This window comes from Periophthalmus magnuspinnatus, chromosome 23 (genome assembly GCF_009829125.3).
Source record: "Periophthalmus magnuspinnatus isolate fPerMag1 chromosome 23, fPerMag1.2.pri, whole genome shotgun sequence".
In the NCBI taxonomy this organism is placed as follows: Eukaryota; Metazoa; Chordata; class Actinopteri; order Gobiiformes; family Gobiidae; genus Periophthalmus; species Periophthalmus magnuspinnatus.
This window is the reverse complement of record NC_047148.1, coordinates 5,980,441-6,003,165: the sequence shown is the minus strand read 5'-3', so window position 1 is coordinate 6,003,165 and position 22,725 is coordinate 5,980,441. Positions and strand designations below refer to the sequence as shown.

The window sequence follows — 22,725 nt, the reverse complement described above, 5'->3', positions numbered from 1 at the left end:
TCATTATCGTCTTGGATCACAGCTTTTAGGACAAAATGTTTTCTGCTAAAATGCCAAAAATAAGTGTCCTGAATAACAAGCAGCCCAATGCGCAGTCCGTTTTACCTGTTCGATCTTCTTCACCAGTTCAGCTGTAGAGGGGTCTTTGCCTTTGAGCTCTTTGTAATCCACTGTTCGATTGAGGCCTTGCAGTGTCTTGTCTCGGGCTTCGGACAACTGAACGACACGTGCAAAAGTTACATAAACATTAAAAAGCACAAGCACTCAGGAGCCCATAAAACCTCTGAGGCATTGCTCCAGCCTCTCAGATATGAAATATGCAGGAGTGAACAGAACGGGATGGACGAGCAAGTTCAAGCACTAATAATTGCCATAAGAATCCACCATTACTGTCCTGATATTAAATCGAATACAATAATAAGTTCTATATAACTTAAAACACTACATTACAGGGCTTTCATGAATCTTGTAAACAGCACAGTGAAACATGTGCTATGTTATAACCACAGTATGTTGAATATTACAAACTGAATGAGAGTGGGCAGAGTGGCTAGTACTAAGTTAATTCACAAGTCTGTTCCTCTAAGACCTCAACAATCAAAAACTATAATCCAGATTTGAAGAAATGTCAGAAAAAAAGACTAAACCACTGTCAAATCTGCACTAGGGCTCGGCGATGACACTTATGTTCCTCATTCTGATCAATTACGATTAGAACCAATAAAATGGCTTTTTAATTTCCTGAACATAAACAAGACAGACTTTTAATTATGGCCATTTAACACAATTTGAAAATCTGAAATCTGCTTCAAACCATATGCTTATAGGTTTGACTATAGACATCTTGATTAAAAAGACCCAAGCACATCAATCACTGACGATTAGAAATGACTGAATCTCATTTTTGATTAAAGTTTGAGTAAATGAACAGCCTTAATCTGGACTAAATTAAGAAATCCAAAACTAATTCTGAAAAATGTAATAGCACTAACTCAGATTAAAAGTCAGAGTAAACTTTCCAACTATTGACGAACAAAAACTACATAACTTCTGTGGTAAAAGTTTCATTTTTTGAAGTTGTCATTTTCAAAGCCAGGCTGCTTTAATGAAAACAATACAGGTAATTTCCCATAGGACACATGACATAACAAGATGAGTAAATAATATCACTGTAGGAGCATAGCTGTAGAATTAGTCTGCCACTGTCGGCCTTGCCCTGCGGTTGTCTCAGATACGAATTACACTGGGGATTAAAAAAAGGCCTAACCCATTTCTCAGCAAAATGTACTGCCTATAAGAGCTCCTGCAAGGTGACAAGTCCCTGGCAAAGTGTGATAAGAGAAAGCAAAAATTCAAAACGCCACTGGATCCCTCTGAGACACCAGGTTTTGGGGGGTTACTTCCAGACATGTAGAAGCAGAGCTGAAGGTACAAAGTCAGAAGAAAATACTATTGAGACAAAAAGTATTAAAATTCAGGGCCTTCGCTGGCACTCGCACGGCTAAAAAGCAACAGTGTCTATGAGGCTTAAAGGGCTTACTCATTGTGATAGTGTCTTTGATGGACATCATTTACATTGGCTCAACAGAAAGCCAATGCGCTGATGGAAAATATGGGTCACTTACAAAAATACGGCACATCGCTTTAGTGCCCTCAAGACAATTTAGAGAATAAAAGCGGCAGGGTAAAGAAAAGAAAATGTAGAGCAAGGACCAACAAGAATAAAGTGTCTCCGACTATTTCCACTCCCTGGAAGGATAGGGTACCTGAAAAGCACTGGGCCATAAAATGCATCCCACTAAATAAAGGTGCTTGAATAAGGAGTGGTTACAAATAGGTCTACACATTGTTCCAACTCCACCTTGTGTATTTTAAACTGATGCATTTTACAATCTTACTTAAAGGCATTGTACCTGATTATTACTATCTTAAAAACAAGAAAAACTAAACATAACTTTAAACGGTTTGCAGTGGTCCAAAGTTATTCCTCACTATGCATTCTGACATCCTAATTATTCCTTGCTTTGAGTTTATAATCACTTTTCACAACTGTCAGAGGCCAGAGGGAAGTTTTGCCGGTAAAGCTAACAGCCACTAGCATGTGTTAGCAACTTCCTGGTTCTCGGTCAATAAAATACTTTATAATTAAATGCAGACACTATGCAGCAGACTTATTTTGACCTCATGAGCAGCTTATACAATATATCTACATTATCTGCACTGGAGCAAGACACATTTTGGTCAAATACATGAGAAAAAATTAGGCAGAGGACCTCAAGTACATAACTGGTCAAGGAATAACCATAACATTAGTAGCTTACAAGAAAATTAACTTTTGACCTTTCTGAAATAAAAGATTACTACGCTTCTGCTTTCTGTTTTATTACTCCACACATAAAATTTTATTACGCCTTACAATGTTGAGGTGATTGCGCCCTTGGCCTTTCATTGTCCACATGCAACCAACCGGTCAACAAAAAAATAAAAACATACAGGATATAATGTAGAGTTTATAGAGCAATACAGATAGGTTACTATGTGGAAATTATGGTACAAAAAATGTGTTCCAAGTGTCATATCTTCATAGGCAGTGAGTGACTTGGCCTGAGGGGAGAGTGGACAACAGAATGGGTGGAACATTTTGAGATTGGATCGCCTCACTTCCTTTCGCCTTTCTGGGACACCTGTTCATCCCAATGGGAGTCCTGCATTGGCTGGACTAAACTTACACTTCCCACAGCATTTAGAGCCATCATGTCCTTCACACGCCATGAAATAAGAATAGTGCTTTCATTATGTTTATTATGGAGTAAGAAAAAATAGTTTTGTGACTTGGCTGGTATAAGGTCAGGTGAAGGCTGGAATGACTTGTCGAAAGAAGAGATCACAACTCAGCTTGACCTGATGCCTTTTTACCTCGTTTTCACTTTTTCGCTTGGGAGTAGAGTTGGAATACAATATACAGCACAATCATGGACGCCTGAAATCACTACAGCTTGTTAGCAGCTTGTTTCCTCTCAGCTTTGGCTTGACACGGTTGAATTGTTAATCTAGCCTCGCTTTCCAGTCAGTGCTCTCGGCAGATTGTACTGCGTGTGTGTAGAACGTGTTTACTATCACACCCATCACCCATGATGTACCCAACAATGACACTAGGTTTAGTTTCGGTCTTTGATAGTACGAATCAGCACACAAACACCACCTGTTTGTCTTCTGAACTTTGAAGTCAGGAATGTCACGATGTCTTTTGTGATCAAACATGCTTCACAAGTAAACCTTATATATTTACTGGGTAGCAGAGTAGATTCTTCTCTATGTTTATACAGTCTTTTATGGCAAAAGAAAGAAAGCTCAAGAAGACTCTAAGATTGTGTTGTAAACTACAATGGCTGGCTGAATATTAGGGCTGCATAACTGAATCAATATCACAAATATAGTCGCAATTATCTAAACACAAAGGTTGCAATAAGTTTGGTAAAAGAACCTGCTCCACAAACAAAATCTCTTGGTTTTTGTGCAAACAAACCAAATTGTCAGCTGTGTAGTCTCGACCTTTACAAACATGTTCTGAAATTCACTGGATTCTTATTGGATGTAAATTGATGCCAAAAGTAAAATGTGTGGCCCACCTGTCTGGTGAACACAATCATTTTAAACAAACCATACACTTAAATAAAAGAGTTGAAGCTTCTCGTTATCTCAGAAGAAAATAAAATCTTTCCTGGTGGCCCCATTACTGCAAAACAACGGCAGCAGTCTCATTTAAAAGTATATGTCTGTGCCGTGATCAAATAAAGACAGAAAGTGTAGAGATAAAACAGAAGTCAGGCAGGGCACTAAAGTAGGAAATATTAATAGATATTTAAAAAACGTACACAAAGACTCTGAGATAAGAAGGATATGGAGGTGACGCGCAATTTATTACTCAATACAGTTTTTCTGGCCGTAAATGACCTCTGTTATGAAATCCTGTCTCCTCTCATCCACACGCGTGAGTTCAGGAGTCAAAGACAGCATAGAACAAAGTGATGTTTCCCATTTGGCCCTGGCATTCACGGATGAGATTATGCAAACGGACAGCAGGCTTAATTAGAGGAGACTGAGGGTTCCGCTCATTCAAACTTCCGACTCGTGTCATGTGATTTCAACTTTAAACAAGTCATGGGGCAACCTGGGGGAGACATGCTGGTGATGAGGGATAAGTTTAGAAGTAGTAAAACAAAAAAATGTAAAAGGAAAAGGCTTGATACTCAATACAAATGTTGATACCTTAATTATGATTACAAATACCCATTTAGGACAATAGAATGTAATGTTTAATACAACATAATAATAGTTTTTCAAATAGTACCACATGATCTTAAAGTTGATCTTAGTTTTGATAAAGATCGTGACCCCGTAAAACAGAAACTTTTGTTCTGATGTTTGTTTTTAGTTTGTCTGTTTCAGTATCAATACCTGTTCAAATGACTATTTTGATTCTATCGTAAATTTTGTATTTTTATTTGGAAATTGATTTTACAAGTATACTAAAAAAGTGAGTTTTGGTTTACATAAAAATAAAATACAAAAACCTGACTGGAATAAAGGTTTGAGAGAAGTTTAAAAGACATTCACGTTTACCATGACGTAACATGCAAAAATAGATAGTGGAAAATTTGATACCAGATATTGTATACGTTTTTGTAATAATGTAATAGGGCTCTGGATAAGAACAAAATGAACAGGGTTTAAAAAAAACTGTAGATTAGGCAAAGAACCAAACATATCAGCTTGTTTAGAGATATAATTCAAAATAACAAACTTACAAATTGAACATTTATACACAGCAGGCCGGCCTCTCCAAAAACAAGCTAACAAGCTGGGTTGAAAAATGGGCACAAAAGATTTACAAGGAAAATAATTGAACCACTGCTGGTTTGCAACATTTCCGCCAAACCACAATATTGGTTTGAATTCATTTGGGTTCAGTTCCGACTTGAAATTCACCAAACAAACAACTTTAAAAACAGCCTCAAAACACCAAATCGATGCATAGTGGTAATTTCATTTGTCAAAGGATTCCAAAAACGTGACAAGCCTGAACTTTCTTACTCATCAATAATATGGACCACAGTCTAAAGTTCACAGAGAGACCTGCATGGCTCTGCTCCATTTATCCCCATCAGCACTAATACAAGGCATGCTGGCTATTCTATATTATAAGATCATTTTCTGCTGACAACACAATTAAAGGGCCTGTACCTGATTTTTCCCATGTATTTGAGCAAAATTAGTATTAACCCAGTACAGTAATTTTGCATAGGCAGCTCCTGAGTCTGCTGTGTGCTGTCTGCATCTAATTATAAAGCGAATTCTTGTCCGGGATTGTGCACACTTATAGCATGCTAGGTGCTGTTAGTATTACTGTGCCGGCAAACACCACTCAGGCTTCTGAAAGTTGTGAAAACCGCTTACAAACCCATCGTAGTGAATAATTTGGATGGTTAGAATGCATAAGGTAAGTGAGGAATAACCACTGCAAACCGTTTAAATGAACTAGTTCTGTTTTTCCAGGCACAGCGCCTTAAAGTTTGATAACTCTAAATGATCAATTCCCTTTTCAACTCTTCACCTTTGCTTGTTTTCATTCTCCTAACGACTTCCCCTTGATATGAACTACAAGTCTATCTACACTGAAGCTTCCTCTGTACTTCCTGTGCCACCTCTCCCTCTCATGACAACCCTAAACCATTTAAACTGCTCGTGATGGATGGGCTACAGTGAATCTTTGTCACCCTCTCTCCCTTTTCTACTTCTCAATCAATCTCTTTCGCCCGTCTTTTGTGGCTGCAACTCTAGCGCTCTTGTCGCCGTCCCTGCTTCTTTCTTTCTCTGAGTTGTTTGTCGTTTCTTTGTACTCATCTGTCTCCGTGTCAGCTTGTGTGTTCTTCCTCTGCTCACTTCATCTGACAATCTCAAAGAATGCCTGCTTTCTTGCCTCATGAACGCCATAAAAGTCCACCACGGCATCCTCACAAGAATAACATTTGCATAATTGAATACACTTTGCATAATTCCCCCGCACTTATTAGGCGACTTAACGGCTTATTAGAGGAAAGGGAATCATAATAAAGAGAAATTATGACCTTATTTGTGTATTGCCTTTTAAAAGAAGGTTAAAAAGTGTTCCCCAATTAGAGACATGAAAGAGTGGGACAGATCAGTAAAGCAGAAAGGTCAATACACCAACAGTAAAGTCGTCCTCATAATAAGGTTAGCCAGGGGTAATTATCAAAGCATAAAGAAGATGAACTGTTTTCGTTCTGATGCCGGCAACAAGGATGAGTCACGTCGCTATAAAAACATGTCATATTTTGGTTGCGTAAAGGCAAAAGACGTACAAAGAATTAAATGGTGAAAGTAATTTAAGTCTGGGGAAAAGGTAGGACAGACTGTTCCTGTTCCTCAGACAAAACATTCAACAGATTTAAAGCAGCCAACGAACTAGACTTTCATTTTGAGTCGAGTCCACTGAAGTGCACAGACTCAAAACGTTAGGTCATATATTATGCAAAACTGACTAAACTGACTTGAGCTTTAAGGCGTGTTATGATGCTGTTACCTCCTCAAAACATATCTGGAGTGGTGTTTTGTTTCATTCACACATGTTTGAGTAATTCTGCATTTTTAAGCTGTCTACATCTCCAAAGATCAAAATGCTTTATTCCACCATGATGTCATGAAGCGGTAGTTTTCAAGTTAACAGCTATTGTTTACCTTTTGTTCAGTAGAGATACGAAATTCCAGGGCTGAAATGATCCAAATGATTCTAGTGTAAGTAGTATAAAAACACACAGTGGAGCACTTCCTGCATTGTGTGTTAAACATGTGTGAATGAACCAAAACAAAAAGATATATTTTTGACATCATCACAGAGATCAGATTACAGCACAATACGGGCCCTTTAAAGTGCATATTCATGTTTTTCAAATTGTTACTAGGTTACTAGGTAGGTGGGATATTACATGTGGTCAAAATGTATCCGTTTACATCAGTTACGAGGCTGTTTGCGGGAAAGAAAAGTGCAAAAATACAGTCTCCATATCTAAAAAGCCAGAAATATGCCTTCCTTGTACATAAATCGTCCCTTATTTATGTGCATTGTGTAATTTAGAAGAGTTTTGACCCTTGTTAGCATTACAGTTGCTAGGTAACAGTTATACCTCTACTTTTGTCATATCTGCTGCCCGTGTCCCATCAGGAAGTAAAATTATGAACTTCACCAATATGTCAGATGCACTTTGTATAGATAATTAATGCTCCCTATTATAACACAAAGAAGAAAAATACTATGTTTTAAGCAATTGTCAAAGGATGTATTTTTTCCATACATATCAAGTGTGTTAAAAATAAAGCATAACATTTTAAAGATTTTGCAAAGCATTACTACATTTGCACTGCATTTGCATAGGAACTATTTTACATAATACAGTATGGATCATTCTGCAGGCAGTTTAAAAGGCTCTTATTTTTCTTCTATTGATTTTCTCTTAGCAACTATTATTGACTTTACATAATGTGCAATTTGGTCATTGTTCAGGGCATTAACATCTTACTTTGCGGTAACTGTGAGTCCGTGTGTGTCAATCATGCATAGTGTAAGTAGTCTAAGTAAATCAAATAAAGTATGTTAAGAACTCCACCACGACCAACCTATTGTTTAAATACTTATGACGTATTGATTTGAACATATATTTGAAAATAGCACACTCAATATACATGATGTGGCTGAAGCAGAACAAGTATAAATTCTAAAGCTTCATTTCTGAAATTGTACAGAATTGAGAATTTGGGCATGTTTTGTTGCAGAGAACATCAGTTTCAGAAGCTTGGCCAAAATGCCCCCCACCAGCACAGCCATGTGTCCACAGTCTGTAGAAATGATTTTAATAAAGCCACCGCCATCCAAATTGATACCTGAGGGGAATATGCTACTTCTGTTTAAAGTGTTCTTACACAAAGGAACAAAGGGCCAGAGAGTCAAGCAAGAAGGATGTATGTCCTCAAAAAAGATTGTATCCCCAAGAGTTGTCCTCAAATGACCACAATAGTATAAAGAGAAGAATTACTCACCTGAAAATAGAACAGGCATAGTGCTTATTTATTATTTATTTATATTGTGATATTTGGTATCAAGGGTTTATTTCTTGCTTTTGAATATCTGTTTCAACATCAATGTTTTGCTGTCACTATACCAGACTGATTCAGGCTTAGTAACTACTTAAATAAGGGCTCAGGTTTAGGAGAGAGGGTCAGGGTATTAATAAAAAAAAAAAAGGTTTATTATAGATTACGTTTTTGTTCATGCATTTTTTAAGGCAGTTCTATGTATTGCTTTTTGAAATGTAGTTATTATGTGATACCCAATTTTATCATGAACCAAGTTACTAAAGCTTGACTTCAAACCTCTTCTAACCTCAACAGTCAATCACTAGTCTAGTAGTCTCTTGTATTCTGTTTGGGTTTTCCTGTGTATTGTGTATAATACATTGTAAACAGACTGGACCAAGATTTCAGATATGGACAGACACACAATGACTCACTGCCTTTGGGACGGTGCCGAATGTCACCAGCTCCACCCGGTTATAAATCTCCAAAGCCGTGAAGTGTAACATCTAAAAATATATGTGTGTCTGACTGCACAGGCGATACTGAGCTGGTACTAACATTTGGCACAAGTTGTCATTAGAGACCTGTTTGAATAGCATTATACCAGCTTCAACCTGCTCACGTGCCCAAGGTGCTGATGTGCCAGCCAGTCATAAACAGGTACTAAAGTCAGAATCCAACTGCGGTTTATTTGTGAGCAATTAAAATTCCTCTGAGCAAATGAAAGCCTCCGAGTATATTGAACTTCAATAGTCTCACAGATGGCGCGATCCGTCTTTGTCAAAAATTCCCATCAAAGGAAGGCGGGGCTGTATCTGCTATGAACAGATAAACCGGTCACAGATGAATACAGATACACAATATATATGATAAATCGACAGCAAGACAGTAGCACAGAGATTGAATTTCGCATAGAGAATGAATTTACAGAATGAATGAAGTTGGCAAGTCCACGTATAAGGGCAGACCCGCGCGATTCACTTTTGGCGCCCAGGGGAGCAACATGGCAACGCAGGGAAAAACAAGTCATTTGGCAGATCATTTGCAATTTACACGGAGAGGAAAAGAGAGAAATTTGAGGCGACAGGGTAAACGAGTGAATGGAGCGATGGCTGGACAGATATCATGACGCATTAATCGCAAATGTAACAGAAAATCCTCGAAGGTTCTAACTGAGCGGCAAGTCCAAAAAAACTATGGCCATAAGGGAGGAATTTACTGTACCAAATGTTCAGCCAATTGTATGGTCAATCACGGAGAGCGAGAGAGATGGGGATGTGAGCGCAGACAAAAGTGGAAAAGTGGAAATGGAAAAGGGAGATAGGAAGGGGCATCTGAGAAATAGATGAAGTTAGTGTTTCTGTAACAAAAATCAGAGGAATGTTACACCGCGGAAGATAGAAAAAAGTCAGACAAGAGAAAACGTAGTGTATTCAATTCCACAAAAGTCTCCGTTATCTCTATACTATGTTTTATCATCTATTCAAAGGCTTCACATTAATATGGATATTGTAGTGTTATCTTTGAGAATGTGCAAAGCAAATTAAGGTATATGTAAGTGACTATATCTATTAAGAGGATAGGAGTATTTGGATGAGACAGCTTTAAACTACTTTAAAATTCTTACACTGAGAAAACTGAGGAAAGTTTGTGTTTTCACTTAAAGGTTAACTGAAATACACCTATTAATATGATAATGACTGAGAAGCATGGAACCGCAATTAATATTTTAATAATGAATTAATAAGGTCAATCTCAACATTTGTAGTATAATTATTATAGCACAGCACAATTACCATCCGCAAACTTGTATATGGTGTTTGAACAGCATTATCTACTGTCCCTAGTAATTTGTTTTTGGCAATTTTTGTGCAAACTAAGTATATTTGCATCTTTGTGGTCAAAAATGTATAAAAATGGGTGTCCCCTGGCTCCAGTGGCCACTGCAGTTTCAAGTACTTGGTGACATCACAGAAAACTGCCGTGATTATAGCTGCTCTGATTACAAACACCTGGCTGCAGTAGCGAAGTGTGGATACCTGTTAGACCAATCACACTGTTCCTCATCCTGTCCAGACTCCCCCCACTCTCTTCTCCAGTTTAACAACTCTACTTGAAATGTGGGTTTGGCCAGTTTAGTCGCACTTTAAAAATGTATATGAATATTGAATTAATTTAGCAGTTCGTATTTCAGTTTTCTATCAATAGTTAATGCTCTTGTATGCATGTAAAATGTTGCCTATATGAACTGAACATTTTAAAACATTACAAATACAAATCAAAATCACTATTGCAATTTGTGTATCAGAAAAGTTGTAATAAGCTCTACGCAGCGACCACTGGACTAGAAAGTGGCATTGCTTAACTAACAGGCTATATTTTTGAACCTGTGGACTCCCACCTACAACAAGCCTCCTCATATCTCTGTCATAGTGCCTACACTTAAGTACCAGAAGAGTACCACTCAGTCGCACAGTAAATCTATGTGGGAACAACATGCACCACTTAGGCCTATTGTTACAAATCCCAGCAGTAGAAGACAAACAGATGGAGGAAGAAGAACTTTTCAAAGCAGCACACAGAGCAGAGAGTCCCAACACTGAGTTTATCCAAAGACTTCCAGGAGACAAGTCCAGCACAGCACAGCAAGTCTGCTCCACACCCAATCCCCAAACAGCATCACTGGCAGACAACCCATCTATGCGTTCAAATATGTCTCTATTCTTGCCTATTCCTTCCATCTGTCACTTTCTCTGCAATACAAAGCTGTTTATATTTTTATTGTATTTATTTGCCAGTGTCATGTGGAGCTACTTTGAGGTTAGTTGAAGCAGTTCTCCTTAGAAAAAAGTCAGTTTACCTCAAGAAAATGGTGCAAAATGAGGCTTAGAAATGTGGTGCGTTTGATGAGTGATCAAAGCTAGCTTACAGACATAACGGTGTAGCAACCACAAAAACATTCCCTTTAAATTCAGCAGCTTTGGGTGTATGTTATGTACTGCCAGCATTTTTTTTGCTTGAGGGGGGCTACTGTATCATGGCAAAACAGAATGTTTTAAACAAAATGTACAGCTCGTATACCTGCATTCAAAATGAATGTTTAAAAAGGGTTACATGAGTTTAACCTTTGCCACTTTGTACTGTAATTTATTTAATAATGGACGGTGAGACCGGAATAAATTTGAATTGAACTGAATATAAAAGCATTTGACATTGAGAGAATTCATAGAAAAAAAAAAAATCCCCCAAAGTAAGGGTGCAGCTTGTTCTTGTTCATTGTTATTGGAAACCCATGCCGCCCAGAGGGTGCAATGTCCACAGAAAAACAAACAATATAAGGAAATGAATTCAATGTCTGTCTGAGAAAACAAATTCATAATTGGTCGCATACCAAAAATGAACAGTTTTTTATACGTAGACGCTTTAAAGTTTGTAAACAAATACATTCTAAATTCCAGAATAGTAGCAACTGAGGGAAGAGGAACATAATCATAGTTCAAAAGTAAAATTGGAATTACACATAGAATAGAAAAAAATATGAAAAATCATTGGAGGTTTGGCAAAAGATACTTGTAAGTGATATCAGAGCATGGTTTGAAGACATTCGCAATTATATTTTACTTTATTTTATTGCATATACTATGTAATGGCACTTATGATGACGGTAGAGTTTTGCGTTTTACCATTGACCCCACAATAGTTTTTCAGTTATCTACAACTTTCACTACAGATTATTTTCCTCAGCTCAAACTGAACTTTGAAAATAGTATTTTTCCAATTCCTTGTAATAGAAAAACACTGAAAAAAGCAAACTGACATTCTAAACTGCTTACTTTTGCTATTGAAACTTACGATAAGAAAATCGTTATCATTTAGATCTGATGTCAGTTAGTCTGTGTTTTATGGTCAACTTCATTTTGCCTCCAGTTGCTTCCATTAAATAATTTTGAACCCATGGCTTTCAGTGATGGAAAATTGCCACTGTTGCTATAGCAATCAACACAAAAAATATATTTTATAAGGTGAAAAGTCTTCAAAATGGCACCTATAAAAAGGAGGTTGAAATCCCTGAATACTGGACATATGTATTGTAGTATAGTACACCCTGTCTGTCCTGAGAGTGTATTCTTCCTTGGGCTTTCTGACTTTCTATTTTCTAATCTAATCAAAGTGCTGCAAAACATGGATTGCTGTTTTGCACATTATACAATGATCTGTGAGGCAACTGCTGTGTTATTGGATTAATGTTAAAAATGTCTTTCTTTTGGGGCTATGACTGACATCAAGATGAACACTGGAGTACAGCGCCCCGGACTGAAGTGCGCCACATCAAGTGCCTGTCAGTCTGAGATCTACGCTGTGAATTCAAATAATAAATCACATAAATGTCTGAAATGATAGCAGAGAAACTACAGGGACACTCACAGTTGGACAATAGCCTGCAGCAGTTTTGGACAATCGCACTAGCTGTCATGCATACAAAAGATAGACCCACACAAGCTGCCAAAAATACCCTAAAACTTTGTCTAACTTGTTGTGGCCAGATGTGTACCATTACATCTGAGCAGCAGGAGGCCCTAAATGACAGCACTAAATACTTGAGTAGATTTTACGACTCCCCATGGACAGGCCCTTATGGGATGGTGAGGATGTGGACAGTAATTGGTCGATGTCACAACATTTTAGAATTAGATTAATTTCAGATGGAGGGCAGTGGTGTTATAGTGGCTCTATGGGATGTTCAGAATTTGAAAGAAACATGAAAATTTGCCATATTAAAGTCCTTTCAACATACACAATCACATCTTTATGAATACTACCACTTTTTTAAAGTGACTTTGGAAGAATAATGCCACTGTAGTTAATTTGTGTTGACAGAAAATGTTGGAGTTTTTGTTACATGTCGATATTACGCTGAATAAAATTCATTTAGTAACCATAAACTAGGTTTAGAATTCTGAGCTGCCCTACAGCTTGTAAACACAACCTATTACTGTATTTGTTTGGTTATTCAAGTGGATTAAGCCTTTCAATATGTGCTAGTTTGAAACAGTGATACTACAAGATTAGCAAACTGCAATATTTGAATCAAGGACTAAAAAGATTTTTAAAATGTAATTTCTTTCCTACATTCATGCTTGTTATGTGTTTGCTTGTTGTGCACCAATTCTTTTCTTTGCCACTTGATAATAATGAGTAAAAGCATGCTGTTTTCAAAATGTATTTGGATATGTGCCTTTGGGAACTAATATTCTTAGGATAACAGGCAAAAGATACAACACCGAAATTCTTTACTCTTGATTTCTTTCCAAGAAAGTGACAATGCGTTAAAAGAAGTGGGTGTTATCCAGACCGCTGCTGTGTTACTGTTTATCCGGCATAACTCAACACATTTTAATGAAGGATTTCCACCCGACATGTCGCATACTGACTGGAGTTAAAGAAAATCATTACCTAAAGTGCAGACACATCGTTACGCCCACAACTTTTACAAGTAATTACCGCTCCGGCCTGGAAGTTTGTAGTATTTTTGGGCAGTGGAGTTTGTTGCTACTGTTAGAGGAGGTATACTATGTGATGTGAATATTTTACTGTGAGATCCTCCCACCTGTATCTGTAGCATAGTAATCTCCTCCTCAAGCTGCTTTCTGAGAGGCACTTCCTTCAGTCTCAGCTCCACTAAACGTTTCTCTTCTTTAATTTGCAGCTCCAAGTCCATCCTCTCCGTCTCCACTGTTTCTATGGCCATGTTCCCTTTGTTAATGTCCGCCTCTTGTACATTAACCTTTTCATAGTAGCCCAGCAGCACCTCGTCATGCTCCAACAGCTCAATGCCCCTAAGGAGAGAAGGATATTTATTACAAAACAATCAACAATGCTCTGTTTAGACCTAATTACAGGCAGTAATTCAACACACAGTGAATTGCGGAGCTGTATGGCTGATTCGTGACTCTTGCGTAGCTCCAGAAGTGCTTTTTCCTGGAGGTTGATCGATTGTGTAAGTTTGACCAATTCCAGTTTGTTGTCGTCAAACTCCTGTTTGAATTGCTGGAGCTTCCAGGCAACCTAAAAAAAAGAATATATTAAAAAAAAAAATTTAGTAATACAAGATAAGATGATTTTATGATGTTTTCAATTGTTTTATTTTAATTTAGAAACTAAGAAAGAAAATGAGCGAAATATTTTACAAGATATTTCAGCAAACAACTAAACCATGACTTTAAACATACTATTTGAGGTTTAAGTATCAAAAAAAATTGACAGCGAAAAAACTACAAATATGCAGAAATATCCCCCCAAAAAATTTAGATTTTATTTTTAATCAGCTTTTTGCATCATTCTGGGAATAGATTTTTTTTAAATTATTATACATGATTCACTTGATATTAAAATTTAGCAAATCTTCAAAGCAATATTCACCATATCAATAACTCGATAATTAATTATTTTGAGTGGATTTGTATAGGACTACAGCAATCGAATGAGCACTGCCTACTTTTAAATACCCCACTTGGACTAAGCCAAATAATAACTGGATAAATTGCTTCTCAAACAAGTGCCACACTCAGTTAAAATGTCAGTCAGTAAGTGTTAAAAATGTCATGAATATATTATCGCACAAGCAATTTGGAAAAAGTTAATCAAAGCTGCAACACTAGTCTGAGGAGTGCACTACTTTAATTGTGCATGAAATCACTTGCATATTTATATGTTGACCCTCACCAATGCTTTGTTGAATTAAATACGCATATAAACAATTAACAATAAATTATAAAGCAACTTGTTATGCTTCATTGTGTCGACTTTGTGCATGACTTCTCAATTATTCACATCATCCTACTTATATAAGTCTTATTGACAAAAGTACACAGTTTCTTTCAGTGTGTACCTTGGAGATATCGTTCCTTAACTTGTCTCTCACTTTGCAGCTGTGAGAGATCTTCATGCGTGCTTTTGTGACCAATCTGAATAAACAAAACAAAAAAAACTGATCAAAGCAAAGACAATCATTTTTACAAGGCTTCATCGACACCCTTTCTAAATTCATTTGACATGCTTGTTTGAACTGAAATTAAAAGCGCACATGAACCACGCACCTGTCTTTGTTGATGACGATTGTGCGTTGAATCTCTGTCTCATTTTCCAGGACTTTAAACTGCTCCTTCAGCTCTGTGATTGTTTGTGAAGTCGTCTGCTTCAGTCTGATGTACTTATTCCTCTCCTCCATGATCATATCACACAATTTTCTGTACTCTGAAATTCTAGAGAAGCAACACTCAACCATCTGTCATGTACTTATACCTGTTTACTTGATAGTTAGAGCAGTTAACATACCAGCTTTTATAAAACTTGGCATCATACTGTATATTTCAAATCTTGTTTAAAGTGGAACTAAAACCACTTTTTTCTTTACGGTGTACACTGTGTCTATGGTGTTTTAAGCACTATCTACTGTTCCTAGTAATTAGAGAAATTTGCACCTAAATCTAAGTGCGTGCTGCCTTAAGTAGTTGGCGACATCGCACAGAACTGCCCCGATTACAGCTAGGTGTTTTGTAGGGGCGGAGTTTAAGTGTGGATCAGACCAATCACACTGCTCCTCACATGTTCTGACCCCAGCCCTCTTCCCCTTCACTTTTTTTTTTTAATCAACAGTCACTGCCCAGTTTAGCAGCTCTATTTGAAATGTGGTTGTGGGTGAAGTATAGATGTTTTTTCCTACTCCAAAAAGATGGTAAAAAGTCCTCACAATGGTGCCTATATTCCCTCCTGTCTTGAAGGTCTGTGGGGATCTTTCCCCATTCAAATAATATAATATAATATAACATTTAGATTTGAATGGCTTAATTTCAAGATATGATGACGGAGGAACTTTAGCCATTGCTCGAAACCCATGAATAGACAGAACTGAAATCCACAAATAAGGTAATATGGCTAATTTGACAGCATTGTTGTACGATAATGAATATGTTTAGGGCCTTTAGGGTTATGGTAAAGATGATGGCCTGGTTATGAATTATATAAAAGTTAGTGCCAGAATGAGGTTGGGGGTTACGGATTTGCTAACAGAGCTGTGGAAATACAGAACCCTTTTTTCGAAACTTTTTAATAAAACATGCTGAGATAGAGCTTTGGGAATATGGTACAGGTGCACTCCTGGATCAGAATGAGTCAACCAAAAAGAAGAAGTTGTTAAAATAATATAAATACATAATAGACTGACCTTTAGCTACAAACCTACATGCACTTTCAAATTCAACTCATTTCATTTGTCACATGTGTTGCTCCCGGGACATAAAATATTCTAGTCACACAGAATGTCTATGGTTTATGCGTGAGGTGCCAGACACATTAGGCTACGTTCGAACACTGAAGTATGACCAATTAACAAGACAAGGTTTCTTGCCCAGACAACATTTGAAGATTAAATGTTTTCCCAGCTGCTGCACGCACAGATGTGACAGGGACCAAGGAAACAACAAGAGGATTGACGATTAGCAAATGTGAAAATGGTCCGAGCTGTGAATTGTGTGCAAATACGGTAATGCAGAAATAGAAAGGCACCTGCGCTGTAGCATAGTGTTGAGCTTGTTGTAGTCCATGATGATAAGCTCTTTCTCTTTCAGTTCCTGTTCCATGTTGTGCTTCATGTGCTATGGAGTGTGGATAGATTTGCATTAGTTATTGTGTGAGGTTGTGCAATAAATAAACATGACTGCAGGTAATAACTAGAAGCACCATTTGAATTTATATGGACATTGCCAAGTGCTTACAATAACAAGTATGGCAAGAGTGAGTTACCAATATTGTAGGTTCATGCAATGCCTTTCTAAGATCTTTGGAGAATGGAGACATAATTTGTCATGTAATTTCTGTTTTTTTAAAGGTGCCGTATGTAACTTTACTGTATACTACATTCAAATACACGTATTTTAATATCTAAAAATATTTTGAAGAAGGGCTTTTTAATGCTTTTTTGTCTTAGTAAAACAATAAAAAATTGCTTCCAAAATAATTTTCTTAACTCAAATGAAATGTTACACGGTGCACCTTCAAACATACTAATTGAAGCCATTACAATAATGTGAAATTGTAATGTTTAGGTCAAATTATATTGACAGAAACTATCATGTATATCGACTTGGGCAAACCTTAGTGAAGTCTGATTACACAGTAACACAGACTAAAACACCTACAGTCCATACATTGACAATAGGGGACAGTGAGAGTGATGTTACATTCTTTGTCAGTGTCTCTGGATGGGCTGTGACATATTATATACTATAAATACCCAAAGCCCAATGCACACAACAAACTATGGCTAAGTGTGTATTGTTATCTGGTGCACCTCAGCCCGGAGCATCTCCCTGTGCTTCTGGCCCCTCTCCTCAGCTTTAATCTGGGTCAGACATCTTAGGTTGTGCAGTTTCTCTCTTAGGCTGTTTGATTCCCGCAGCAAGTCTTCCACAGCCACATACTGCTGCCTCTTGTGGCTCTCCTCCGCACTGGTTAATTGCTGTGGAAAAGTCGCATTACGCCTCAGGACTCACAATCTATAAAAAAGCTTGAATGTATTTACTTTAGCTATTTCAACACAAACAATACAATGAGGAGCGCTTGAATCTACTGCCTCTGTAGTGGAGCTCTTTTAAAGTTCAGAGTCGCACCTGTTTTTCAAAGCTAACTTTCAGAGCATGCACTTCCGTCTGAAGATCCATCCGCTGTTGAATACAAGCCTCTCTCTTTGGCGCTGCGTCCAACTGGAACGAAAATCAAACGCAACAAAGTCAGAATCCTATAGTGTAATTTAAATATTTCTTTTCATAAAACGCTGTCAGTGTGTTCCTCTTTTGTCAGTTGTAGTGCTTCAGATTTCAGAGATAAACGAGAAAAAAGAACATAGGAAATTGGCGCAAAGATGAGCCAGCTTTGTATAAAATCAGAGCATATTCAATCCCATATTAAACATTGATGGCAAGTAATTAATACCATATATCAGGGATTCCTCTAGGGATTGAGCATTGGGTGACGCTGAGCCTGTTCAGTGAAACTAATTAAAAATGTATGGCTGTAGGCACTGGGATCGCCCCTCTCTACGGGCCTGCCAGTCCAGTGCTATGAACTGTGCCGCTGGAAGTCACGCCGCTCCTTTTAATTGGAACTAGATGTGAGCAATAATGATCATTACGGCTTGTAATTAAAGCAAGGCAGATTTCAACTGCAAACTATACAGACTTGTATTATTTAAAACCTTGCTTAGGCTCCATACGGACTAAAGTTGGAACAAAACAGTGTGAATTAAACAACATCGTGGCCATCTATCAAACTATGGGAAAGATAAATGCTAGCAAACGTTACATCAATCAAATCTTTGTAAGTCATTATGAATAACCGCTTTTATTACAAATGTTTTATTGTGCAACAATTAATAAAATCATCTAATGCCTTTAACTTATGAAATATGCCAATTCCCTTGTGTGTCATTGTGGTTTTCATTTGTACTGTGAGATATGCTGACGCACTTCCTTTAAAGACAAAAGGAAGTTTATCGTCACAGCTTTCCATTGAAACATGAAACAACACAGTAAAAATTCAAGGAATATGTCGAAATATGAAGTATGTAAAAAACACTGATAGAATTCTAAGTATTCTAAGTAGTGGAAACATTAAAAGAATGTTAAACAAATTCTTGGACAAGTTGCGTCAGTACACACATTTTAACAGTGCCAGACTCTAACATAACCAGCTCTCTCCCCTCCTACCTGTGCCTTTAGCTCATTGTAGATTGATTGTGTGTGCTTTAGCTGCTCAGTAGCTATGGCCAGTCCATGCTCCATCCTCTTGAGGTATTGCATCTGCCTGGGAACAAGCACGAAGCCTTCTTAAATATTTATAATATCATGATAAGGCCAGGATTACAGTTTTCAGCACCACTGCTTCCAGGAATTATTGGTTTGGGCTAATTACATATGGATTCCCGAGTTCCTGTCAAATTATGAAAGCTTGGATACATATGTTTTTAGGAAGTATGTCTATTTATTAGATAGAGTTCAAGAAACCCAATGTGGACTTCCTTACTCTCTCACAGAAAATAACATGCCTCCTAGCATGTAGTGAGTAGCATTGGCAAGATTTTATAGGTGATGCCTTTCCTATTGATTGAATTGATTTTATTCTATTTTTCATTTTATAAATATTACCAATCTGCGTCCTCACATATGAAGTAACCATGTTAACAACTGAAATGTTGATTTATTGATTTGTTGATCGGTTGTTCTTTTTCCTTGATGCCAAAGTTGTTGGGTACATCTTTTGGGTTTTAATCAGAATCAGAAAGTTAAATGAGCTCCTTGCTTCAGGTTGCCAGATTCTAGGGCTAAAACCAACTTTTGTTTGTGTCCTCAATACATATAACAGGGATTTGCAGCCATTGGCATCCCATGTTAAGCTGTGGTGGTAGTAAGGTTTTTCAAATTGATGGTGCACGCTACATACACTACCTATAAGACACCTTATAATACAGATTTCACAGTCATTTAGATTATCATACCTATGTATTTCTCTTTGCTGAGCAGACTGATGCTTGAACAGTTGCTTTCTGTCAGCCATGATGTTTTGGAGCTTCATTTCCAAGATACCTCTGTGAACGACAAAAACATTTTGAATAACTCTATTGGAGGACTCAGATTTGCTTAAACTTTTTTCTAGAAGCATTTCAACCTGTTCCCAGTGATCGCCATTTGCTCCTCTCTTAGGACGTCTTGCTCTTTCAGCCGCTGTCTGTACTTGCTTTGACTGGCTTCTACTTGGGCTCGAACAAGCTCCAATTCTTTCATTACCCTCTTCTTCTCAGTCAAAAGGGAGGAGCTGTGCTCATCTACCTCTTTCAGTTGCTGCCCCATTACAGATATCTCTGCATTTAAGGACTCCATCTTCTGCAGTGCGGCTCTGGGATGGAACAAGTAAAGGGATTATGGGTAAAAAATAAGACATATGGAGAAAGAGTGTAATTATATGACCAAGAGACATGACTGTAACCTTGCACTGCACCGGGCATAACAGCACAAGCATCTATCTTTTACACACAGCCAGCAGTACCCCTCTGCTTTGTGAATTCCAAATTAGCAGTCATTCTACCTCTCATGGCTACAGTAAATTTCCGCAACATTGCTTCTATGTCAAATATTAATCTGAAATAAACATTAAAGAGACTGCAGTAAAGCCAAAAGCAAGATATCCCCAGGGTGAAAAGGAGTATTTGAATACATGAATAATGGCGTATATACTGAAACCCGTGTATGTGGTCATTATTTGTGTTGCAAAGATTTTTGCAGTCATTTTGTGAGAACAGAGGCATTTCACATAAACTTTCTGTTCCTTTTTTGCAGTAAAAGGTTGATTTTCTCAGCACCAGAAAGTCTGCTGTAAATAAGAAGGAGAAGTAGACCAGAAACATAACTAGGAGATGCTATGCCATGCAACAAGTGAAAATGTGTTTTTAACAAAGAGGGAAAATTATAATTAGTCTACCCTCAGATTTCTTGCTCATTTTTGGAGTTGCTTGCTGAGGTGTAACCAAGGTTTATCCTGAGTCAAATTAAAAAAGGTAGCTGGCATTGCTTGATGTATTATGAAAACTATTCTATTTTAAATTAAATTCACAACTCCACATGAAGGAAAAGATCACAGCTAGATTTTGCAGATGTAGAACAAATTTGCAAATCAAAGGATACTTTTTACTTTTAAAGCAGGTTTATCTTACTTGTTATTAAAGGGAACATATAATGTAAAATCTTGTGTGACCTTTTAACCATATTATAACAATGTTCCATCATCATTAGCTTACTCAAAGTTGTTGATTCATTCATTCATGTTTGAGTAATCTATTATTGAGTAGTCCTGCATTTGAGGCTTGAGTGCTCAGAAATTTTCTGTTTCCACTTATCACCTATCCGCTCCCAATTAACTATTCTTACTTGCGATTATTAAAGGTAGTTAAAAATTCAGCCTCTGGTCTTAAAAAATGTCTCTTAATTATTTCCAACAATAAAAATAAGTAATTGTGCCAATATGAGGAGGGCTTCTCGGTTCTGCAGTTTTGAACAGAAACTCAATAGACCCTTTTCTATCATTAAAGCATGGACCAATATTACGATTTACAATGAACAAAATGTAAAATAATAATCTATGTGTGTTACAGTTTCATACTCAACCAGAGAAAAAGTATAATATGTCTTTAAATCAAAATATACTCACTCCTTTTTGGCATGTTTTCTTTCCATCTCTTTAAAAATCTGGTCAGGTACATTGATGAGTTGTGCTTTTTCAGCCTGGTGAGACACACAAACATGGCTGACATAAATGTGCAAAACCAGATGATTTGTTACTTTATTGATGATGCGCTTTGAGCCACGTCCTCCCCATACACACACACACACACACGCATGCACACACGCGCATATATGCACACACATGCACACACACACACACACACACACACACCTCTATGAGCTCTAAGATCTCCTTTGTGTCCTCCAGCTCTTTCTGTTCTTTCACTATCTGCATTTCATGGTTAGACACATCCTCCATCAGACTTCTGTGAGGAGAGGCAAAGGAGACACATTCACTGGGAGCATGATTGACAGTACAAAATGTTTTCTGCCGGAGTAAAAACCCATATAAAAAAACTGCCTAACACTGCGCACATCCAAGGACAACACAATACCTGATTTCAAGTTGTCTTTCAGCAAGCTCTTTTCTGAGATTGTCAGTTTTATCCTGAAGGGCTTTGGTATGCTCTTCTATCTCCTGCAATAGGACAGATGAGATGAAATATTAGCATAGTAAGACATTGTTTAGCATTACTTGCGTGGGTTGTGAGTTTCTTTCACTAGTTCAGACTCTTTGGTGTGTCCAATGATAATATAAATGTTTTTAACTTATCATTGTAAGGTGGCATAGGCTCATATTGTTGTGGATTGTTGGTCGGTGTTGTTGTTTTGATCTTTTCATTTCTCTCGCAGGTATAAAATCGAAAGAACAATTGGATTTGGTTTCCTCCCACCAGCTAGAGAGCTTTTGTTCCTTTATACCTTTGTAAACAGTTGGTAAAGAATTCTTATCACTGACTTCTGCAAAAAGTAAATTGTTTTATGTTTGGGTTTGCATTAAGCTTATGCAAACGTATCAGGCGGTGAATGAATTTTACTATGAAAAGTAAAGAAACAAGGACACAATATAATCAAATAAGAGTCAAGCCACTTTCTCAAGTGTTTTAATTGTCACTTTTAAATTTATGTGAAATGTAAAGTAAAGTAAATGTGAGCAATTCAACATTTTAAGTTATATATAATGACAGCTTATGATAAAGAGTTAAAGACCACCAGTGCAATATAAGATTATAATGTATTAATAGTCTTATATAACACTTTTCCACTTCTTCAAAGTATTGTGAATTCTTCATTCTTCACTCCACACAAGGTGGTGACAAGCAACTATTGTTTTTATTGGGGTCTCAGTTATTTACGCCTGCACTATGCACTGTTGTCACTTTTCAGACACAGATGTACAAAT

The 22,725-nt window shown here is 37.3% G+C and overlaps 1 protein-coding gene across 2 annotated transcripts in view; it reads right to left on the bottom strand.

Annotated features, from left to right (window-relative positions):
- The window catches only part of ccdc146 (coiled-coil domain containing 146), an 83,000-nt gene that overhangs the window by 19,011 nt on the left and 41,264 nt on the right, over nucleotides 1-22,725 (bottom strand). For both annotated transcript variants that reach the window (XM_055231974.1, XM_033989274.2), the window contains exons 5-18: nucleotides 21,878-21,960; nucleotides 21,655-21,748; nucleotides 21,409-21,482; nucleotides 19,873-20,100; nucleotides 19,703-19,792; nucleotides 18,915-19,011; nucleotides 17,820-17,912; nucleotides 17,501-17,668; nucleotides 16,717-16,805; nucleotides 15,249-15,413; nucleotides 15,041-15,116; nucleotides 14,069-14,217; nucleotides 13,760-13,988; nucleotides 106-216 (exon numbers count right to left, since the gene is read on the bottom strand). In XM_055231974.1, the coding sequence (XP_055087949.1) occupies nucleotides 106-216; nucleotides 13,760-13,988; nucleotides 14,069-14,217; nucleotides 15,041-15,116; nucleotides 15,249-15,413; nucleotides 16,717-16,805; nucleotides 17,501-17,668; nucleotides 17,820-17,912; nucleotides 18,915-19,011; nucleotides 19,703-19,792; nucleotides 19,873-20,100; nucleotides 21,409-21,482; nucleotides 21,655-21,748; nucleotides 21,878-21,960 (1,746 nt within the window). The remainder of the gene's footprint in view (nucleotides 1-105; nucleotides 217-13,759; nucleotides 13,989-14,068; nucleotides 14,218-15,040; nucleotides 15,117-15,248; nucleotides 15,414-16,716; nucleotides 16,806-17,500; nucleotides 17,669-17,819; nucleotides 17,913-18,914; nucleotides 19,012-19,702; nucleotides 19,793-19,872; nucleotides 20,101-21,408; nucleotides 21,483-21,654; nucleotides 21,749-21,877; nucleotides 21,961-22,725) is intronic.